The sequence below is a fragment of the Phyllopteryx taeniolatus genome, chromosome 22, assembly GCF_024500385.1.
Source record: "Phyllopteryx taeniolatus isolate TA_2022b chromosome 22, UOR_Ptae_1.2, whole genome shotgun sequence".
NCBI lineage: Eukaryota > Metazoa > Chordata > Actinopteri > Syngnathiformes > Syngnathidae > Phyllopteryx > Phyllopteryx taeniolatus.
In genome coordinates, this window is record NC_084523.1 from 3,227,647 (window position 1) to 3,245,798 (window position 18,152).

An 18,152-nucleotide genomic window follows, 5' to 3' on the forward strand; every position below is an offset into this window, starting at 1 on the left:
GTCTCAATTTACTGACAAAATGATTGACTCATGTGTGAACATGGCAACATGTGGATACACAGGTTCATTGTATCTTTTGCATGTACCTGCAAAAATACACTTTCGTTTTTTGCTAAAACATTGACTGAGGATTAATCATCAATTTATTGATATCAGAGAGGCTATTAATACAAATTTATAATTTGATCGAGACAATTATTTTGAGGATAATATTAAACCGGGCACGGCAAATGAACAGTATGAAAGGATTAAACAAAATGTAAAAATGTTAATGATGTGTCAGTGGACTGGACAATAGATGAATAGTTAAATTGCTCTCTTAAACTGAAATCCCAGTGCAGCATGTAAATAGAAAAGTTATTGCACAAAGGGCCTGGTTTGAAGTTCCTTATAATCAGACTGCTCCACCTCTCCTCACTTGTTGCTCTGCCCTCCTGGAGGCGCTTGCATGCCTGTGGAATACAAATGTGCACGGCCTTTTGTCCCGCGCCACAAGCGGCAGGAGAGCAGCTCTGACTGGGCAGGTCTGTCTTTTTCCCCCCCGACATGGCCGACAGCCTCGACAAGAGGGAGAGTCCCCCGAGATGGGCCTGAGGATGCACTAGGTACTGGAATCCACTTGTTCACTAGGGTCCATTTATTCCCATCAATTTCTATTACTATCAACATGTTTCTAGAAACACAGTTTACACAGTTTAACGCAAACCTTGTAGCTGATGAGTCGTTGATATTACGGGGCTTAATTTTGCTTTTCACGAAGACCGTTGAGAAAACACCTGTGAGCGATGTCTCACAGTGGTTTTTTAGGTCCTTCCATATTGTGAAGTCGCTTGACAGTTAGCTGTGAGACTGAAGAATTGGACATTGTATATTTCATACATGCTGTTCATTGTACATAGTAGTATGAAGATTGTAAAGATACGGTGAATGAAAAAAAATCCATCTCCCATAAAACTGCACGCCGCATTTAGTCAGATGCTTTTTGTGACTGAACTACCTTTCAGTGACAAGTACTAAGTCTTTCTATGCTTTTCCATGGATATTTCCCCTTTGTGTCTAAGGGAGAGGCCCAGTTGAATTTCCATGCAGAGGAGCAGGCTTAAGTGGTGAAAGCTTGACTTCAAGATGGAGGTAACGTTCGAGGACCGAACCAAAATGACCAGCCAGCAGGCCCTCTGCGTCTCCGACGTAGACATAAGCAGAACGCACCGACGTGGCATCTCAACTCTCAAGGTATCAACTGACTAGTGCAAATGAGAGCATCTCATTTGAATATATGAGTGAAAACATTTCTGACGTTTGTGTGAGAGCGTTTCAGTTGTGAGTGGGTTTCAGTCGAGTGTGGGAGTGTTCCACAGTGTGTGTGAGTGCTTCAGTATTGTAAATTTCAGTAGAATGTGTGAGAGGCTCTTAGGAGTGTGTGAGAGCGTTTCAGTCGTGTATATGAGCGTGAAAAAAAATCTGTTGTGTGTGACAGCATTTCTGTGACGTGTGTGTGAGCAAAAACAAAAATCGGTAATGTGTGTGTGAGCAGTAGTGGTCATGCATGAGAGTGTTATGTGTATGAGAGGGTTTCAGTTGTAAGTGTGAGAGGGTAATGCTGAATTAAATCCCTGACGGCCCCTTTTTTTGTGTTGTCCAGATGTTTATCGTGGCGCTGTCCTTCGCCTATTTCTGCAAGACCCTGACAGGAACCTTCATGAAGAGCTCCATCACGCAACTCGAGAGACGTTTCGACCTCTCCAGTTCGCACATTGGCCTCGTAGATGGCAGTTTCGAGATGGGTATGACCACATCGGACTCATGAGCCACAAAACATTCCTTAGCCGTACGCGAAAAGAAATTCTGTAGCTTTTACGGGAAAAAATCTGGAAGCTGGGTTGCCATCATTTTTTCCAGAATACAACATTGCATGGCTTCACAGAAAAAAATGATAATAGAAAATCACTATTCATTTCATGTAATTTGAGAACAAAAATGCTATATTGCGGTATGTGGGTTACCCAAAAAAAAAAAGAGTAATTTTATTCATTACATCTTTATTAAAAAGAATTCTGCCAAATATCGGAATCGGTATCGGCCCCCCCAAAAAATTCATATTGGTCTGGTCCTCTATTTGTAAATTCTACAGAGAAATATGATTATTTAAACATATTTGTAATTTTACATGAGCATTTGTGGATGGTTAAGTCATGAACAAAATATTACTGTAAATTTAACATAGTGTTTCGCTGGTTACTTTTTTTTTCATGATTTCACAACGTTGTCCTGTAAATTTCACTGTCAATTTTTACATACGATGACAGGGAAATGCATTTTCTCTCTCTCTTTTCCTGGAGGAAGGCAACCTGTTGTTTCTAGCCGTGGTCAGCCATTTTGGCGCCAAGATGCATCGGCCCAGGCTCATCGCGGGGGGCTCCGTTCTCATGGCGGTGGGGGCACTTCTCACCGGACTGACCCACTTCTTCATGGGACCGTAAGAAAATTCGGGGTTACACATCCAATGCCTGCAAGTGGAGACACTCATTGCACACTTTATTCGGTATACCATCACAAGAGCGGCAATCCAAATTGTGCCTTGCAAAGAGGATAATCCTCTATTTTGTAAATTACTATTTGGACAATGTCAACTACTGCAGTTCGTATCATATTAATAGGAGTTTTGTCACAGGTTATAATCATTAATATTTCATTTTAGCAGTCACAATATCATAAATATTTAACAGAAGCACACTAACTGCCCATTTCATTAGGTACATGTGGTTAAAGTATGTGTTCTTGAAAACGACCTACTGAGCATTTGCATTACCACGAGTCCTTAAGTAAGTCCTTTATTCCTCCTTCAAATTGTTTAATCCAAATGTATTCATGCATTAAAAAAGTATTTTGTATTCATTAATCTCACTAAATGTTTGGTTAGTTGATTTTTTGTAAATATAAAGAATAGTCAAATGAACAATTACAAAAATCGAATTTATTTTATTAAATAATTGTTATTGAATTACTATTGAATTAAATTATAAATAATAACAATTAAAAAAGAAGAATTAATAAATATTTTATCCCGGAGTATGTTTCATTAATTTTGCCATTTTATCAGAGAATGGGTTAATTAAAATGTATTTCTTCATTTTTATATTTACTTAATATCTCATTAAATAGTGAATAGATGTTTTTGTAAATAATAAAAATTTTATAATGTTAAATGAACAATGTTATTTATACATTTAACATTTTTAATATTTTATTGAATATCGATTCATGAATTATAATGAAATGAATTCTGAATAAAATAAGAACGTACATTACATTACATGTGCAATGCATTATTCTTTATCATGAAAATATTTTATTTATATTTTTGCTTCATATAACTGGCTAATCTGGTTGTTTTAAAAATCAAAATGACCCCAAAAAAAAAAACAAAAAAATTATAATAAAATAAAATAAGAACCTGAGACATTCTTTCACAGCTACAAGTATGATACAGTCATCACGGCTTTCCAGAATGACAGTACGAGCCCCGTCGCCTGTCTCAGTCCTGAGAACGACGTGAGCCACTGGAACGAAACGGGACGCAACGCGACCCAAGGTACAGCTCCCATGCCACCCCCCCTGGGGGATTAACTTTTCTTCTTTTTTTTTTTTTCCCCAAGTGAGCACGAGCAGCAACATTCCCACAGAAGCCTCGCTTTTAATACCGAATTAACCTTCTTAGAGAAGAGGGAAAGTCGTTAACAAATATTTGCTTCGGAATGTCGAAGCCTCGGCTCAATATCCAAATGTTGGGAAGAAGCAGACACAGACATGGATAAACTCAAAATGCTGGCTTCGTTTCAAGTATTCCGGGAATGCCTTGCTTAGACTTGCTCCCATACAAACACACAAACACACACACACACACACACACACGCCATGATTCCCGACCAGGTGAAGACACACAGTGGCCTCACATCCACGATGCTATCAGTATGCAGAGTATCATCTGGTCACAAACCCTTTAAAACCATCCATCCATCCATTTTATTTATTTATTTTTTTTTTTTTTTTGCATATACAGACACTTAAGCTTACAGTCTTCAGTCAACCTATCCCATAGACCCTCTCAGAAATTCTATTTTGCATCGCTACTCTCATTATCAATAGCATATTGGAGATAGCCAACGCAATAGAGGCGATGGACTGCATTTTTTCCTCCTGAATGGAATTGGATGTATTTCCACGCGCCATGTTCTGACCGTGAACGCCCCGCCATTCAATGTGTTCGCAAAGCCTGCGAAAAGGAGCCCGGTTCCAATATGTGGATCTACGTGTTACTGGGGAATGCGTTGCGGGGGATCGGAGAGACTCCCGTCACACCTCTGGGCATCTCGTACATCGACGACTTCGCTAAAGCTGAAAACTCTCCCTTCTACATCGGTGAAAAGTCAATTCCTAATCTCTTTATATGAACGGCGTGATTGGAAAATCAATGTATTTTTGACTTTCTTGTTTGGCAGCTTGTCTGCAGACAATTGCTCTCCTGGGCCCTGTGTTTGGCTACCTCCTTGGGTCCTATTGTGCCAATATCTACGTTGACATTGGATATGTTGACATGGGTGAGTCTGAACTGTGTATGTACCCGTGGTATTGATGATTTCGATAATTGCGACGCGATAGAGGCAAATGCGTGACCACGTACAATATGTACTTCATGGCAACTATTCGCTTCCAGAAACGGTAACCATCTCTCCCAATGATGCCCGCTGGGTGGGAGCCTGGTGGATGGGCATGCTGGTGTCCGCCGGCCTCCTCTTCCTCTCCAGCCTTCCCTTCTGGTTCTTCCCCCGCTCACCGGAGGTTGAAGAGGCCAAGGCCGCACCCGTGGAAGAGACTCCGGATGCCAGAGCGGACTCCCCCGACAACAACAAGCCCGTTAAAAAGATAACAGAACTCGCCCATGGTATGCAGGTGTGCCATTTTGCCCACCATTACCCAACAAAATGCCAGCCTGATCGTCTTTACTTCTTTTCGTTTAGGGTTTCTTCCCTCATTGAAGCACCTGCTGTGCAATCCTACCTACTTCCTGCTCCTTTGCGGCAGCACGCTGAAGTTCAACTCGCTTGTCGGCATGTTCACCTTTAATGCCAAATACATGGAGCAGCAGTTTGGACAGTCGGCATCCAGAGCCAACTTCCTCATAGGTAAAATGACATGAACACTCAGTGATGTAAAGATGGAGAACCTCTGCAATCAGAGACTTGGTTTAAATTGGATGGTTTTAGGCACGTTGCAGATTTATAATGTTAATTAGAAAGTCTTTACAAGCTCAAGAAGACAGATTTGTTAGTTTTACCTGCAACCGTAGCAGCTCCCAGTGTGTCTTTTACCAGGAAAGGGCAAACATCGGCCTGTTCTCACATACTGTAGATAAATTCATTCTTGGGATATAAAAAGGATTTACTGGCATTTATCATTGTGCAATGGTTTTCAAGTTAATATCATGCTTCTAGTAGTTTTGTCATGTAGATCAGATAAGGAAGTCAAATAACATGGAAAGAGGAATGGTTGATGCTAAATTAGCCACTTGAACTCCCTTTTTTCCCATTTTTATTTGCAGGGGTGTTGACCCTGCCGGCCGTCGCCATGGGGATCTTCCTGGGGGGTGTCGTGATGAAGCGGTACAAGCTGAGCATCGTGTCGGGGGCTCAGTTCTCGTTCGCCGTGTCCCTCGGGGCCTACTTCCTCATGTTGCTCAAGTTCGGCACCAAGTGCGACAACATTCCCGTGGCTGGACTCACCACCTCGTACAATGGGTCAGTGAAAGGGAGAGGACAAAAATATATTGATTCTTGTCTCTTGGACGGCATTACCCCACTCCATCCCCCCTGAAAGGGGTTGAAATTGCATATACTGTACATGTCACTACTGTTTTTTTGCTAGTTTTTTTCTTTTTACTGTGCTCTTTCACTGACAGGACACCAGGAGTGTTACACAGTGGCCGAACGCTCTTCTCGGAGTGTAACAGCAACTGTTCGTGCTCGGCGGAGGACTGGGACCCGGTGTGCTCGGACAGTGGCATGACGTACATCTCGCCGTGTATGGCTGGCTGCCTCAGCTATAGCGGATTTGGCAAAAAAACAGTAGGACCCCTCATTGCTTTGCAGCGGTAGACGGAAAATAACTCCACATTTTCTTATCAGCAGTCCAGTACAAATGTTGCCCAAGATGCATTCCAAAGAATGACTCCAAACAACCATAGATAACAATAGTCGCCCTCCTACAGGTTTTCCACAACTGCACTTGCGTGTCTGCGTCCTTCCCGGCGGGCAGCAGTACGTCAGTCAAACTGGGGCAGTGCCCTCAAGCCAAAAGCTGCAGCCGCAGTTTCAGCTTCTACATGGCCGTGTCCGTTCTCAGCGCTTTCATCAGCTCCCTGGGAATCACACCTGCTTACATGGTCACAATAAGGTGGGTTTTTCGAATACATGCCCCAACTTGCGAGTTTTACTAGTTACGAGCCGTCTTTGCTTTGTGTTGCGAGCCAAATTTTGACTTACAAAAAACCCAACATTCCAGATGCATCTCGCCGCATCTTAAATCCCTGGCGCTGGGTATGCAGACCATGATTATTCGGGTCCTTGGTAAGTGTTGACAATGAAATGCGCAACATTTGCATTATTTTATTGATGATATGGATATTGTACGATCGGTTTTCTATAGGTGGGATTCCAGCGCCGATTTACTTTGGAGCGTTTATCGATTTGACGTGCTTGAAGTGGTCGGTTAAAAAGTGCGGGGGCAGAGGTGCTTGTCGCCTTTACGATGCCAATATGTACAGGTATGACACCATGGTACTACTAATACTACGCACGGCTTAGGATATTTTGGGGGTCAGGATTGGCCAACAAATTCCAACAAACCCCCAAAACATTTTGCAGGGTCATCTTCCTGGGTCTGGTCTCCGGTATCAGCGGCATTTCCTTTTTCGTCACATTCGCTGTGATAATCCTCCTCCGAAAGCAGTTCCAAAAGGAGGAGAATGAGCCCAAAACGCTCAAGCAAATGGAACTACACACCCAATCAAGAATTACGGCTGAGCCGCTGCACGCGAGGGCCGCACGGGAGGTCGGGGGGATTCCCAAAAATGGCTTCGCCGCTGCATGCATCGCACCCGAGGGCGCGGAGAGGCTCGCGCCACAAAGCGACGAGGACGACCACAAAGTTGGCAAAAAAGCCGAAGCGGAACATCCAGCAAAGAAACTGACTGCTGTGAAAATAACTCATTTGAAAACAGCCCATTCCCACTGAGGCCACTTTGTTCTCCTCCCATACGCTAACAGTATTATGTGACATTTTATCATCATTATATTACCGAAGTATTTCAACTTGGGTTGCAAAGTGGTGAAATATTTACGGTCAATTTCTGGAAATTTTGCGGTAAAATTCCATGGGAAGTTAAGCTGGGGAATTTTGCAAATGTTCCAAATTTGAAACTTTTAATGGGAGTTATGGGAATGAACTAGAAGTTGAGGGTATTTTAATGGAAATGTATCATATTCAAACATTAACATAAAAATTGTCTTTGGTCATGTGCGGAAGTCCGAGCAAAATAGATCTCTCCTTTCCCACATTTGAGGGCGCTTCAGTACCTTAAAGGCGGCGCATTCAAAGATTGCTATTTCCGCGGGTTTTGACAGGCAACACAAAGAAAATTAGCGACAGACGTTGGCGCAGATGCATCAAATCCAGTGGTTTTAGCCAGGATTAAGCCAATTTTGCAACCCCAATTTTGACATGTTTGTGAGTGCAAAAGCAGCAACCACAGACAGCGCTGATGACCTTATCTTCTTAAATTAAAATGTGTAATAATGTGACTGCGTGTGTTCATGATGATGCAGAAGTCTGGCAATGCACAACAATAGAGATTCTGTTAAAATGATGTATAAATGTCTTGGTTTTATTGTATTAAAAGCAAGGGTGTGAAGTTGCATTCTGTCCCAAACACTAATCATTACGATCTTGACATTTATAAATGAGTAAAGAGTTCAGAAATCATTTCAAACTCCTTCTGAGGTGAGTTCTGTATTAATATTGCGTTGTCTGTTTATGCTTTTTATATTATAGATTATATTACTGTGGTAATTTTACAAGGAAGGTGTATTTTTTAAATATTATTTCTAAGTAGATATAGGTGATTTTAAATGATTGCTATCACACAAATGCACTATCAATATTATAATTAAAAAAAAAAAAAAAAAAAAAGGGATAATACTTCCTTACTTTTTAATTCCAAAACCTTAAATTTGAAACTAATTGAGTAACTGGATTCATAACAACATAACATACAAAGAGGCACCATTACTCCAGTAGAAAGTTCTTTGATGTTTGATTTTACACATTAAAGCAAAACAGATATGGGCGCTATATATCAAAAAGTGGAGTGAAAATGGCATATTTTTGCATATTTACATAAAACCTAAAACAAAGCTTCAGTCCACGTGAACAAGGTCATTTTCATTTACATGGACTCAAATATTTGTTTCTTCAGAGTCAGTGTGAGTGGCGTTCATTTTTTTTAAAGTGGAGTACTTTGTAAATATTACCCAGGAAACCGTAGTGTACTCCAAACTGTCCTGATTTTGTTCACATATGTTGTCGTATCACATCTCTCGTCTTCCTCTGAAAAGTAAGTGTGGTCATGATCTGCAGTATGTTTAATTGAGATGAGGAAAACGCCTGATTCTTCTTCTTTTGTGATTCCGATACTGGCAACGACAGGAGGCGGCAAAAAAGAAAAATAGAAGAAATGAAAAGACTATAGTATGATTCGGTGCTCGTGTCGTTAATTTACTCATTCGTACTTGCTCACTTGTTGTGACTTGTCCCGTTAAAATAATGAACCGCTCTTTATTATTGATGATGGTAATGGCACGCCATTCATTATTCATTATCAATTGAAGTCCGGAGGGAAGCAGGAAGGGGCAGAGTTGGAGTGACCTAAAACTTCAGAAAGCATCGGGAGGTACATCGGCCTCCCTCCAAGGTATCGGTTTTCGGAGGGGGTCGGCGCCATCTCTTATGCTAATGACAACGACGATGGCCGTGATGAAGATGGTGACGTATGACAGATTTCGGTGTGTGCGAGTGCTGTGAAAGTTGGTGTGCGAGGGTTGAAGGGCGTGCCTTTAAAGCACAGCGATGCATACAATATATGCCATGCAAGATATCGCCGCCCAACCCCACCTCATTCATTGTGAATGAAAAAAATAATAAAAAATGCACAGCTATATTTGGAGAACTGATGTCACAAGTGGTTTGAGCGCAGCACCTATAAGTGTTGGCGCATTGGCAGACAGTGTGGCAAACCTCTGGACTGCTCCTCAATACACCAGGCTGGAATTGGCATCACGTATAACATGTAAGTACATTGGGTTTGTTGACTTTTGATTGATAGTTTTGTGTGTCAACTTACATAGTCCCAGTAATGTTTACCCCTGTCCATTTTCTTACATGACTTGAGTAATATTAAGTACTTCTGTATATGTATAAATATGTTATTATTACATATTTATTCATTCTAATTTGCCGTTTTATTGTTCAAATGAAGTTTAAAAAGTATTTTTAAATACCCTAAAATTCTAATATTGGAAAATGATCAAAAGTAGATGTATATTTTATAATTAATATAGTATAATTGTTACCCAGTGCCGAGTGTACTAAATTTTGATAGGCATGTTTAATTATGCTGAATAAATAACGTGCACTGTGTAATATTAATAGTAACATTTTAATTATTTTTAAATTGTATTACTTTTTTAAATATATTTTTGTATTTGTATTAGTACAAAAAGGTACAATATTGCATTTACGTTTTGGCCAGTAAAAATGATTAATTATTGAAATCAAATTTCTTATCTAATGGATATAATAACATTTATATAGATCTTTCTTTTTAACCACAATGTCACATGTGCCAAATTGTAATAGTCAGGTTTAATTACCCAAGAGCTAAATTGGACATTTTTAAAAAAATGAATCAAATATTAATATATTGAATTATGTCAGAATGTTCGATAATGTGAACGCTCAGTTGATGATTATTCCTATTCGCGTGCTGAATCAATATGTACAGCGTTGTTGTCACACAAATGTGATTAATTGCCTTTCCCCCCGCAGATTACCCATCACCATGTATCACCCGAGGGTGGCCGCATTCGTCTTAATGCTGTCTGTATTGCTGCGTTGCATCGCCGCGGCCCCGAGCAACAGGTGAGTGAACGCGCTCCAAATATCCCCATTTTTCTATTTTGCAGTAAGGCTACATGTAGGGTTACTCTTACGAGATGCAGGCGTATAACCGGAGGTCAGCGCGCCATCGAAATTGCGCAAAATTGTGCTCGTCTGAGAAGATGTGGAGCGAAATGAGAGGATTTAAGTGGCCACTTTTTGTTCACCCCTTCGGGACTATCGTTCCAAGAGGTGGTCATCAACGTCATCATCTGTGCCATCCGGTTTCTCATTTGTGATTCAGACACTCGAGTTCCAGCTCGTTCAGCGACGTGGAGAGCGCTCTGCCCGATGGCGAAGAATGGTCCTTGCCCATGTTCCCCTTCTCCAACCCTTTCCTCAGCCTCATGGCCACACGATCCCAACAAGGAGATACGAACAGGTGGCTTATCTCTCTGAGTGAAGTCAATCTGGTGCTTTTGCTTCCAACAGCATCTTCTCTTGTCATTATAGTCACTCCGTCCAAAAGAGAAAGTGCAACACGGCCACCTGTGTCACCCAAAGACTAGCAGACTTTCTGGTGCGTTCCAGTAATACCATCGGTACCGTGTACGCGCCAACCAACGTGGGATCTGCCACCTATGGCAAGAGGGACCTACTTCTGCCTCCCAACTACTCCCTTCCTCTCTAGTACATATGACCAATGATGACTGTATATGATAACTTTACAATAATTATGAATGTGTTCCTGTTCACGATCAACTTTAAGCTACGGTGTCTTTTGCTCAATGTGTTTTCTTCACGGTTATTTTCAGTGCTCTTCCACAGTGGCATGATATAAATATGAAACAAACAACGGTATAAATAAAAACTATCAAAAATGCTATATGACCTATTTTGATGGGAAAAAAAAAAAACAAGCTGTACAAATGTTCCCCCCCCTAATAAAACGAGATGTTCTGATCCACATTATTGTATAGAAGCTGGAAAGCATTCAAATCACTGACAATCATAAGAAACTTGACTGTCTAACATGCATGCAAGTATGACATAAGCGTTTTCAATTTCGTGCCTCATAGAAGTTTAATTCCATTGGCCTTTAAATAAATCATTTGCTATTTCACTTCATCTGGAGCTCTGGTGTTAAATATAGTTGTGTTTTTTTAAATTTTTTATTTGTATTTATATTACTAAATTAATCCCTGACATGGAAAGTCAGTTTTCGAATCTATATCTATACTGTACTTACATTGTATTTATGAACTTTTTTTGTGTGTGCAGTGGATTATTTTACTGGAAGAAATGTCATCTTATCCGGATGAGCTCCCTTTGCAATAATTATTTTTCCATTCAAAATATTAGTCATAACCGGTTTCATAAAAAGACACAGAAACAAGCTGTGCTGGTTCCAGCAGAAGGAATATCAGTAGAATTGAAGAATATAATTGGTATGCTGTCGTATCTCAACTAAGCTATTTTGACCTTAAATTTTCCAAAGAAATGATTTATGGGATTTTATTTTAATATGGATTTACCTTGATGATATCAGCCCGAAACAATGAGAGGAATCTGTGGATGGAGCAATAAATCTTCAACATGCTCCATTCATTTGGCATAACAAGCTAATATTTTGGAGGGTTCTGTTTAATTGGGTTGGGTTGACAAAACATACATTTCATTAACATCATGAGGTGACTCATGTATTAGATGCACAATAATATTGCAAAAATATGTTATATCACATTACTTCCGGAAGTAGTTTATTCAGTTTGTCATGCCACAATTTATAATAATGTAAAGGAATGTGTTTCCTTCCTGCTGAGGTTATTTAGGGTCACGTAATGAACATCAAGAGGGGAAATATGACGCATGGCATTAACCTGTGTTGGATTACCAGTGACCTGATCATCTCAGACACTGACATCTACGTAGTTAAAATGGACATAAAAGGTTTCTGGGGGGAAAAAATAGAACAAGTGCCAGCTTTTGCTGATGAATAATGGAGAAAAAAAACACCATATATATGAAAAAAAGCAATGCAGTCACTATGGGTATCGTGCCAAGATCAGTTGATGACTTCATGCAAATAAATAAATAAATAATCACAAATTGCATTGCACTTCAGCTGCCATCCGATGTGGAGGTGTTTATATCACGGCGCTGATGTAGGCTGATGGAAGTGTCATGTCTAATTCATGAACAGGTGGCCCCATTAATCTCTGACATTACAGGTGCACTTGTCATGTAATTTCGAACAGTGGGGGTTGCCACATTGCCAGGATGTCTGCACAACATTTATACTGTACAGCACTATACTATGTAGTTTTTAAAAAAATATAAAGCGGGAATAAAACTTGCATAGCTTTGTTTTCGCGTAAAAGCCTTCCATTATCTTTTGCCGTAGTTTACGTAAATGATCTTGTCGCTTGCCGTAATTCATGTAAACACGGAAGTGAATTTACTGTAACCCCGAAGCTCGCATGTAGCAATCGACAGACTCTTCTAGTTTCGATAATAATTAATGAGTCAATAATTTCAATTTCTTAGTTTCATCTCATCACACTGAAGGACCTGGAGGGTATACTTTTGAAGCGCATTCTCGTGCTTGGAAATGTGTTGCACACCGTCACCGTTAGCTTAGCTTTACCATGACAGATAGAATACGGAAAACGTTCAAATTTGTCGTTGCACACCGTTAGCTTAGCTTTACCATGACAGATAGAATACGGAAAACGTTCAAATTTGTCGTCGTCGGAGGTGGCATCGCGGGGGTGACGTGTGTTGAGCAGGTGAAATATTAGCACTAAACACCCGCACTAACCCTGTAGTTTTGCTAATCCCCGAGTTTTCTGTGTGTGTCGCCAGTTGTCATCCCGTTTACCGTCAACTGACGTCGCCCTGATTACCGCAGGCCCGCACATCAAGGCAGTGAGCAACTACAAACAGGTCAGACAAAGACGAAATACTGTCAGATCTTACTCGGAGAACGCACAGACACACTCCCCAGTGATGACCAAAATGTACAGTTCAACTAAAAATGAACACCCGTCATCAAGTGACGTTGACATGCGGCCTCAAACCTCATGACGTGCCTTTGCTCTCTGAAAGGTGGCCAAGGTTCTGGAAGAGTTTGATGTGGAGGAGCAACCACCCAGTGTTCTGCAGGAGAAATTCCCCAACTTGACTGTCATCCCCTCTGCCGTTAACACACTGCACACACAATCACATGTAAGATTCTTACGGGATGAAAATGTGCTCCAATTCTTGGAATGACCCAAATGTATTCACCTCGTTCAAAAGCAAAGTACAGCCACGATACCGTACAGCTGCTCGTGGTGGCTTTTAACATTAATGTTGATTATCGGTGAAATACCTCCGCCCTGTGGATACATGTTCACACTACACCAACAAGCAAAACAAAAATGAAACGTCTTCATTGTCACTAAAAAGATCCTGCTATGCAAAAAATATGCACAAACGGTTATTATCTTTAGTTATTTTATTAACAATGTATTGTTCCCAGTTGGTCGAAACTGCAGATGGACACGTTTATGGCTACGAGAAGCTCTGCATCTGCAGCGGTGCCCGACCGAAGCTGCTAACCCAGGGCAAGCCATATGTGCTGGGAATTCGGGACACGGACAGTGCCCAGGTACCGAACTTCTTTTACATACTCTGGATTTATTGGATTTCAGCTGTGAAATTCCAAAGGGGACTGGACAAATAAGGTTGATCACTCGGTGACTGGAGGTAGATTATGCAAATGAAGACAATATCCTCTTAAAGTAATTCTTTTTCCTCTTGTCGGATAAAATTCCAAGCAAATATACAGTTATGATTTTAACTGATAATATCTGGCAGAATATTTGCTATCTTAGAATCTTAATCAGATAATGTTAAACTTTCCATTTCAACACACTCACAGTAATGCATTTGCTTGTTGCAGGAGTTTCAGACGCAGTTAACTAACGCTAAGAGGATAGTCGTGATTGGAAATGGAGGGATTGCCTTGGAGTTAGTGTGAGTACTATTTTTGTCTCAATGAAACTCATCATCTCACTTTAACATAGTTACTTGGCAGCAACAAGACACAAGGCACTTTTTTTTTTTTTTTTTATTAGACAAGGCTAGGGCCTATAAACTGCTCCGCTCACGTCAACATTGTTTCTTGGCCCCAAGATAGACATGGCTTTAATCTAGGCACAAATCAGTGAATAACTGAGTTTATCAGCGAATAACGGTGGCTCGGTTCCCGCAAAAATCTGCCTAATTGTGAAAAGATGGGGGTTCACTGGAAAAAATAGAAACATTTACATACCAATTCAAAGTTAAATTAGATGATTTCATGCAGCACACCAATGGGAATCACAGGTGTATCGTGTGTTCAGCCATCAAAGATCATGCAAGAAAGTGTACATAAATGTGTCGCGTGCAGGTATGAGGTGGAGGGTTGCGAGGTGATCTGGGCCGTGAAGGACAGCGCCATCGGAAACACCTTCTTCGACGCGGGAGCGGCGCAGTTCCTCATCCCGTCGCTGGGCGCCGACAAGCCGGAGCGAACCGCTCCCTGCAAGAGGGCTCGCTACACCACGGAAGACCCGACAGCCGGCGAGGCTCAGACCTTCACGGCAGGTCTCGATTCTCAAGTGAACTTTTTCCCATCCCGTTGCTCACCTGTGAAGTTGTTTCCAGATCGACACATGCGAGGGCGCGACTCTGGTCCCACGGAGGCTGGCAGTGCACTCGGTCCAGACTGGCATCAGGGGCTAGTTCTCAAAGGAGCAGAGCGGGTCAGGACCCTTCCAAACCTCTGTTATGGAATCCAATCGCAAACCTCTTTGCGTTTATTTATGTTGGAAATAAAACTGTACTGACCCTTTTTGTTCATGTTGCGATCAGGCATCCCGTAGAGTTTCAGTGGAATATCAGTGTGAGGTGGAACAGATCTTCACCTCTGAGGAGATGCTCAATTCCCAATCCCAAACACACAGACCCGATACCGGTGAGAACTAGATATACATTGCATGTAAAAAGTCCACACACCCCTGTTCAAGTGCCAGGTTTTTGGAAAATACAAAATGAGACAGAAATATCATTTAAAAGCTTTTTCCACCATTATTGTGACCTATAACTTGTACATCCATCCATCCATCCATCATCTGACCCGCTTATCCTCACAAGGGTCGCGGGAGCGCTCGAGCCTCTCCCAGTCATCATCGGGCAGGAGGCGGAGTACACCCTGAACTGGTTGCCAGCCAATCGCGGGGCACATACAAACAATCACCCATCCGCACTCACATTCACACCTCCGGGCAATTTAGAGTTGTCAATGAACCTAGCAGCCATGTTTTTGGGATGTGGGAGGAAACCGGAGTGCCCGGAGAAAACCCACGCAGGCACGGGGAGAAAATGCAAACTCCACACAGGCGGGGCCGGGGATTGAACCCCGGTCCTCAGAACTGTGAGGTAGACGCTCTAACCACACGTTCACCGTGCTGCCATAACTTGTACAACTCAATTGAAAAAAAAAAACAATAATAAGTAACTGACATAATATGGTTGCACAAGTGTGCACATCCTCGAGTAATTGGGGTTGTGGCTGTGTACAGAATGAACGAATCACATTTAAACTCATGTTAAATGGGAGTCAGCACATAACTGGGACCATTTAAAGTTGGAGAAGCATAAAGGTTTAGTACTAACACTGAGTGGTATTTGAAACTGTTCTTGATTCTCTCCACCAGGTATTTGAACAGGGGTGTGTTGACTTTTTATATCCACTGCCGATCACTGTTAAATTTCTCCTATCTTCATGCTATTCTCCTCCTCTGCCAGAAGGAACCTGGCCAGTTTATGTCCGGCTGACAAATGGCAAGACGTTTGGGTGCGACTTTGTCGTGAGTGCCACAGGTGTCACGCCGAACACGGAGCCATTTCTCCACGGCAACAATGTATGTAGACCTATCTGCATTTAAAGTCATGATACTGTTTGTAAGTCTGGAAACTTTTTTTTGGTCACTCTTAGATCACTGCTTTTGAAGCACCAAATAATTACATTTTTATTTGTCAAATGTAGTACAGTGAACCTCTAAAAAATGGCTAGTAAAGTAATATAACAAATATTACAGGACTCTTAATTTTGTAAATGCTCCGTGGGCCAAATTAAGCTGGACAATTATGCTTTAACTGTACAAGAGTTAATGCACTAAACATTATGAAATTGTTCATTTTGCAGTGTTTTGAGGCCACTAGATGGCACTAAAGAACACAACCAAGCAGAACCACATAATGCTTTGATCACAATGCATTAACATTTTTTCCTTTTTTTTTTTTTTTTTTTTTTACATATTTCATACCTAAAATAATCATGCCACAACACATGAATTTATTCTTGTTAAGTTCGCACTGGCAGACGATGGCGGCCTCCGAATAGATGACCACATGGTGACATCGGAACCGGACGTCTACGCCGCTGGAGACGTGTGCACGGCATGCTGGGAGCACAGCCCACTGTGGCAACAGGTAAGCCAAGAGCACACTCAAAGAAATAACTGTACACTTTGATATTTCGGGCTTTGATGCTTTGCACGCAGATGCGTTTGTGGACGCAGGCTCGTCAGATGGGCTGGCACGCCGGCCGCTGCATGGCTGCACGCGTGCTGTCCGAAGCCATAGAGCTGGACTTCTGCTTCGAGCTCTTCTCCCACATAACTAAATTCTTCAACTATAAGGTATGTCACATTGAACGCGTGCCAGTGGACTTGCTCCAAAATAGTAAAATAGTAACTAATGAAACAGCAACCCTCTCACACTTCAAGGTCCTATCACAAAGCGTTTTTGATCTCCCAGCCGTGTCAGAAAAGAGTCATAAAAGCGTGTTTTCATGTAGGTGGTGCTGCTCGGAAAGTTTAATGCGCAGGGGTTGGGGTCCGACTATGAGCTGCTGCTGCGCTGCACCAAAGGCCAGGAGTATGTCAAGGTGACATTATTAAACCAAACAGGAAGTGTCTGCAAACGTACGTCAGACCAACTCTTTGCATAGATAGCCTGCGTTTTTGTTTCCAGGTGGTTTTACAAGGGGGCAGGATGGTCGGAGCGGTGCTCATCGGGGAAACCGACTTAGAGGAGACCTTTGAGAACCTCATCTTGAACCAGATGGATCTCACAGCATACGGGGAGGACCTGCTTAACCCCAACGTTGATATAGAGGACTACTTCGATTGAGCAAAAGGCACAACTTATGTTGAGTAATGACATGCCTTGGAAAAGGACATAGAAATGTGTTTTCTTTGACATTTTTTCCCCAAATTATTTGAGGCCTAAAATCTAATCTAAACGTCTGCGTAAAGATGATGTTTGAGGTCGTGTACTGGATGTAGTTAATGAGTAATAAATGAGGAATCTGTTTTAATTAGGGATGCAAAGGGGTGGAACATTTCCAGTAAATTTCCAAGGCAAGTTAAGATGGGCGATTTGGGAAATAAGTGGAAACTTCCCATGGGAATGAACTTGGAATTGAGGGTAATTTATTGAAAAGGTATCACATTCAAGCATCAATATGAACATTGTTGTTTTGTCATAAGGAGACAAACATAGTTCTCCTTGCCCGTATTCCAGAATGTCAATTGCTCCATTTTTATTTGAATTTTTTCACTTCACTTGAGCAGCTGCGTATCTGAAAATTTCCTTTACCTCAAATTTGGGCTCACGACACAAAGCAATAACATAGAACAAACGTTAGTGTGCACATTAGTTTTCTGCTGAAAAGTAGGGGACTCAGCTCACCTCTCCATACAGCTGTTTTTTTGTTTTTTTTAAAAACACACTTTCGTTGCTAAGTAGATCACATTTCAATCCAAATAGCTCCTCCTGACGTTATTAAGTTCACATAGTGCTGCCCATTGTTACCCAGGATATGTTGTTGCTCTTGGGGATGTTTGTTT

General features: G+C 41.5%; 3 protein-coding genes and 1 long non-coding RNA gene across 7 annotated transcripts; 3 read left to right on the plus strand and 1 right to left on the minus strand.

Annotated features, from left to right (window-relative positions):
* Positions 1-82: 82 nt before the first annotated feature.
* Positions 83-7,970, plus strand: LOC133471721 (solute carrier organic anion transporter family member 1C1-like). Of its 2 annotated transcripts, XM_061761571.1 has the most exons (15): positions 83-605; positions 1,062-1,233; positions 1,643-1,784; positions 2,344-2,476; positions 3,474-3,592; positions 4,273-4,419; positions 4,500-4,598; positions 4,715-4,942; positions 5,019-5,183; positions 5,600-5,795; positions 5,957-6,122; positions 6,266-6,450; positions 6,559-6,623; positions 6,703-6,820; positions 6,921-7,970. In XM_061761571.1, exons 2-15 carry the CDS (start codon positions 1,126-1,128, stop codon positions 7,288-7,290), a joined length of 2,241 nt encoding a protein of 746 aa, XP_061617555.1. In that variant the 5' UTR covers positions 83-605; positions 1,062-1,125; the 3' UTR covers positions 7,291-7,970. The 2 variants fall into 2 exon arrangements, with proteins under 2 accessions (XP_061617555.1, XP_061617557.1); XM_061761573.1 differs by lacking the exon at positions 83-605 and having other exon boundaries at positions 1,095-1,233; positions 2,340-2,476.
* LOC133471729 (uncharacterized) lies at positions 2,369-13,726 on the minus strand. Its single transcript, XR_009786339.1, has 3 exons — positions 13,498-13,726; positions 13,290-13,419; positions 2,369-2,507 (listed from the first exon to the last, which is right to left on the minus strand). It is a non-coding gene; the product is annotated as an uncharacterized LOC133471729 (long non-coding RNA).
* LOC133472079 (islet amyloid polypeptide) lies at positions 8,310-11,202 on the plus strand. Its single transcript, XM_061762423.1, has 4 exons — positions 8,310-9,400; positions 10,159-10,251; positions 10,514-10,651; positions 10,723-11,202. The coding sequence occupies exons 2-4, from the start codon at positions 10,172-10,174 to the stop codon at positions 10,898-10,900; spliced, it is 396 nt and encodes a 131-aa protein (XP_061618407.1). The 5' UTR covers positions 8,310-9,400; positions 10,159-10,171; the 3' UTR covers positions 10,901-11,202.
* On the plus strand, positions 12,628-17,620 carry pyroxd1 (pyridine nucleotide-disulphide oxidoreductase domain 1). Of its 3 annotated transcripts, none has more exons than XM_061761578.1 (13): positions 12,628-12,998; positions 13,075-13,155; positions 13,318-13,437; positions 13,733-13,861; positions 14,156-14,229; positions 14,645-14,841; positions 14,902-14,999; positions 15,109-15,211; positions 16,045-16,160; positions 16,609-16,731; positions 16,803-16,940; positions 17,099-17,188; positions 17,275-17,620. In XM_061761578.1, exons 1-13 carry the CDS (start codon positions 12,921-12,923, stop codon positions 17,431-17,433), a joined length of 1,506 nt encoding a protein of 501 aa, XP_061617562.1. In that variant the 5' UTR covers positions 12,628-12,920; the 3' UTR covers positions 17,434-17,620. The 3 variants fall into 3 exon arrangements, with proteins under 3 accessions (XP_061617562.1, XP_061617563.1, XP_061617564.1); XM_061761579.1 differs by having other exon boundaries at positions 16,048-16,160; XM_061761580.1 differs by lacking the exon at positions 13,318-13,437.
* Positions 17,621-18,152: the final 532 nt, after the last annotated feature.

What these genes read in the sequence shown, in the direction of transcription:
- pyroxd1 (XM_061761578.1), top strand. Translation starts at nt 12,921, where the DNA reads ATGACAGATAGAATACGGAAAACGTTCAAATTTGTCGTCGTCGGAGGT. An exon ending in CAGTGAGCAACTACAAACAG is followed by an intron (nt 13,156 to 13,317) that starts GTCAGACAAAGA and finishes GCTCTCTGAAAG; the next exon opens with GTGGCCAAGGTTCTGGAAGA. An exon ending in AAGGCCAGGAGTATGTCAAG is followed by an intron (nt 17,189 to 17,274) that starts GTGACATTATTA and finishes TTTTGTTTCCAG; the next exon opens with GTGGTTTTACAAGGGGGCAG.
- LOC133472079 (XM_061762423.1), top strand. Translation starts at nt 10,172, where the DNA reads ATGTATCACCCGAGGGTGGCCGCATTCGTCTTAATGCTGTCTGTATTG. An exon ending in GCCGCGGCCCCGAGCAACAG is followed by an intron (nt 10,252 to 10,513) that starts GTGAGTGAACGC and finishes TTTGTGATTCAG; the next exon opens with ACACTCGAGTTCCAGCTCGT. An exon ending in CAACAAGGAGATACGAACAG is followed by an intron (nt 10,652 to 10,722) that starts GTGGCTTATCTC and finishes TTGTCATTATAG; the next exon opens with TCACTCCGTCCAAAAGAGAA.
- LOC133471721 (XM_061761571.1), top strand. Translation starts at nt 1,126, where the DNA reads ATGGAGGTAACGTTCGAGGACCGAACCAAAATGACCAGCCAGCAGGCC. An exon ending in GCGGATTTGGCAAAAAAACA is followed by an intron (nt 6,123 to 6,265) that starts GTAGGACCCCTC and finishes GCCCTCCTACAG; the next exon opens with GTTTTCCACAACTGCACTTG. An exon ending in GCTTACATGGTCACAATAAG is followed by an intron (nt 6,451 to 6,558) that starts GTGGGTTTTTCG and finishes CCAACATTCCAG; the next exon opens with ATGCATCTCGCCGCATCTTA.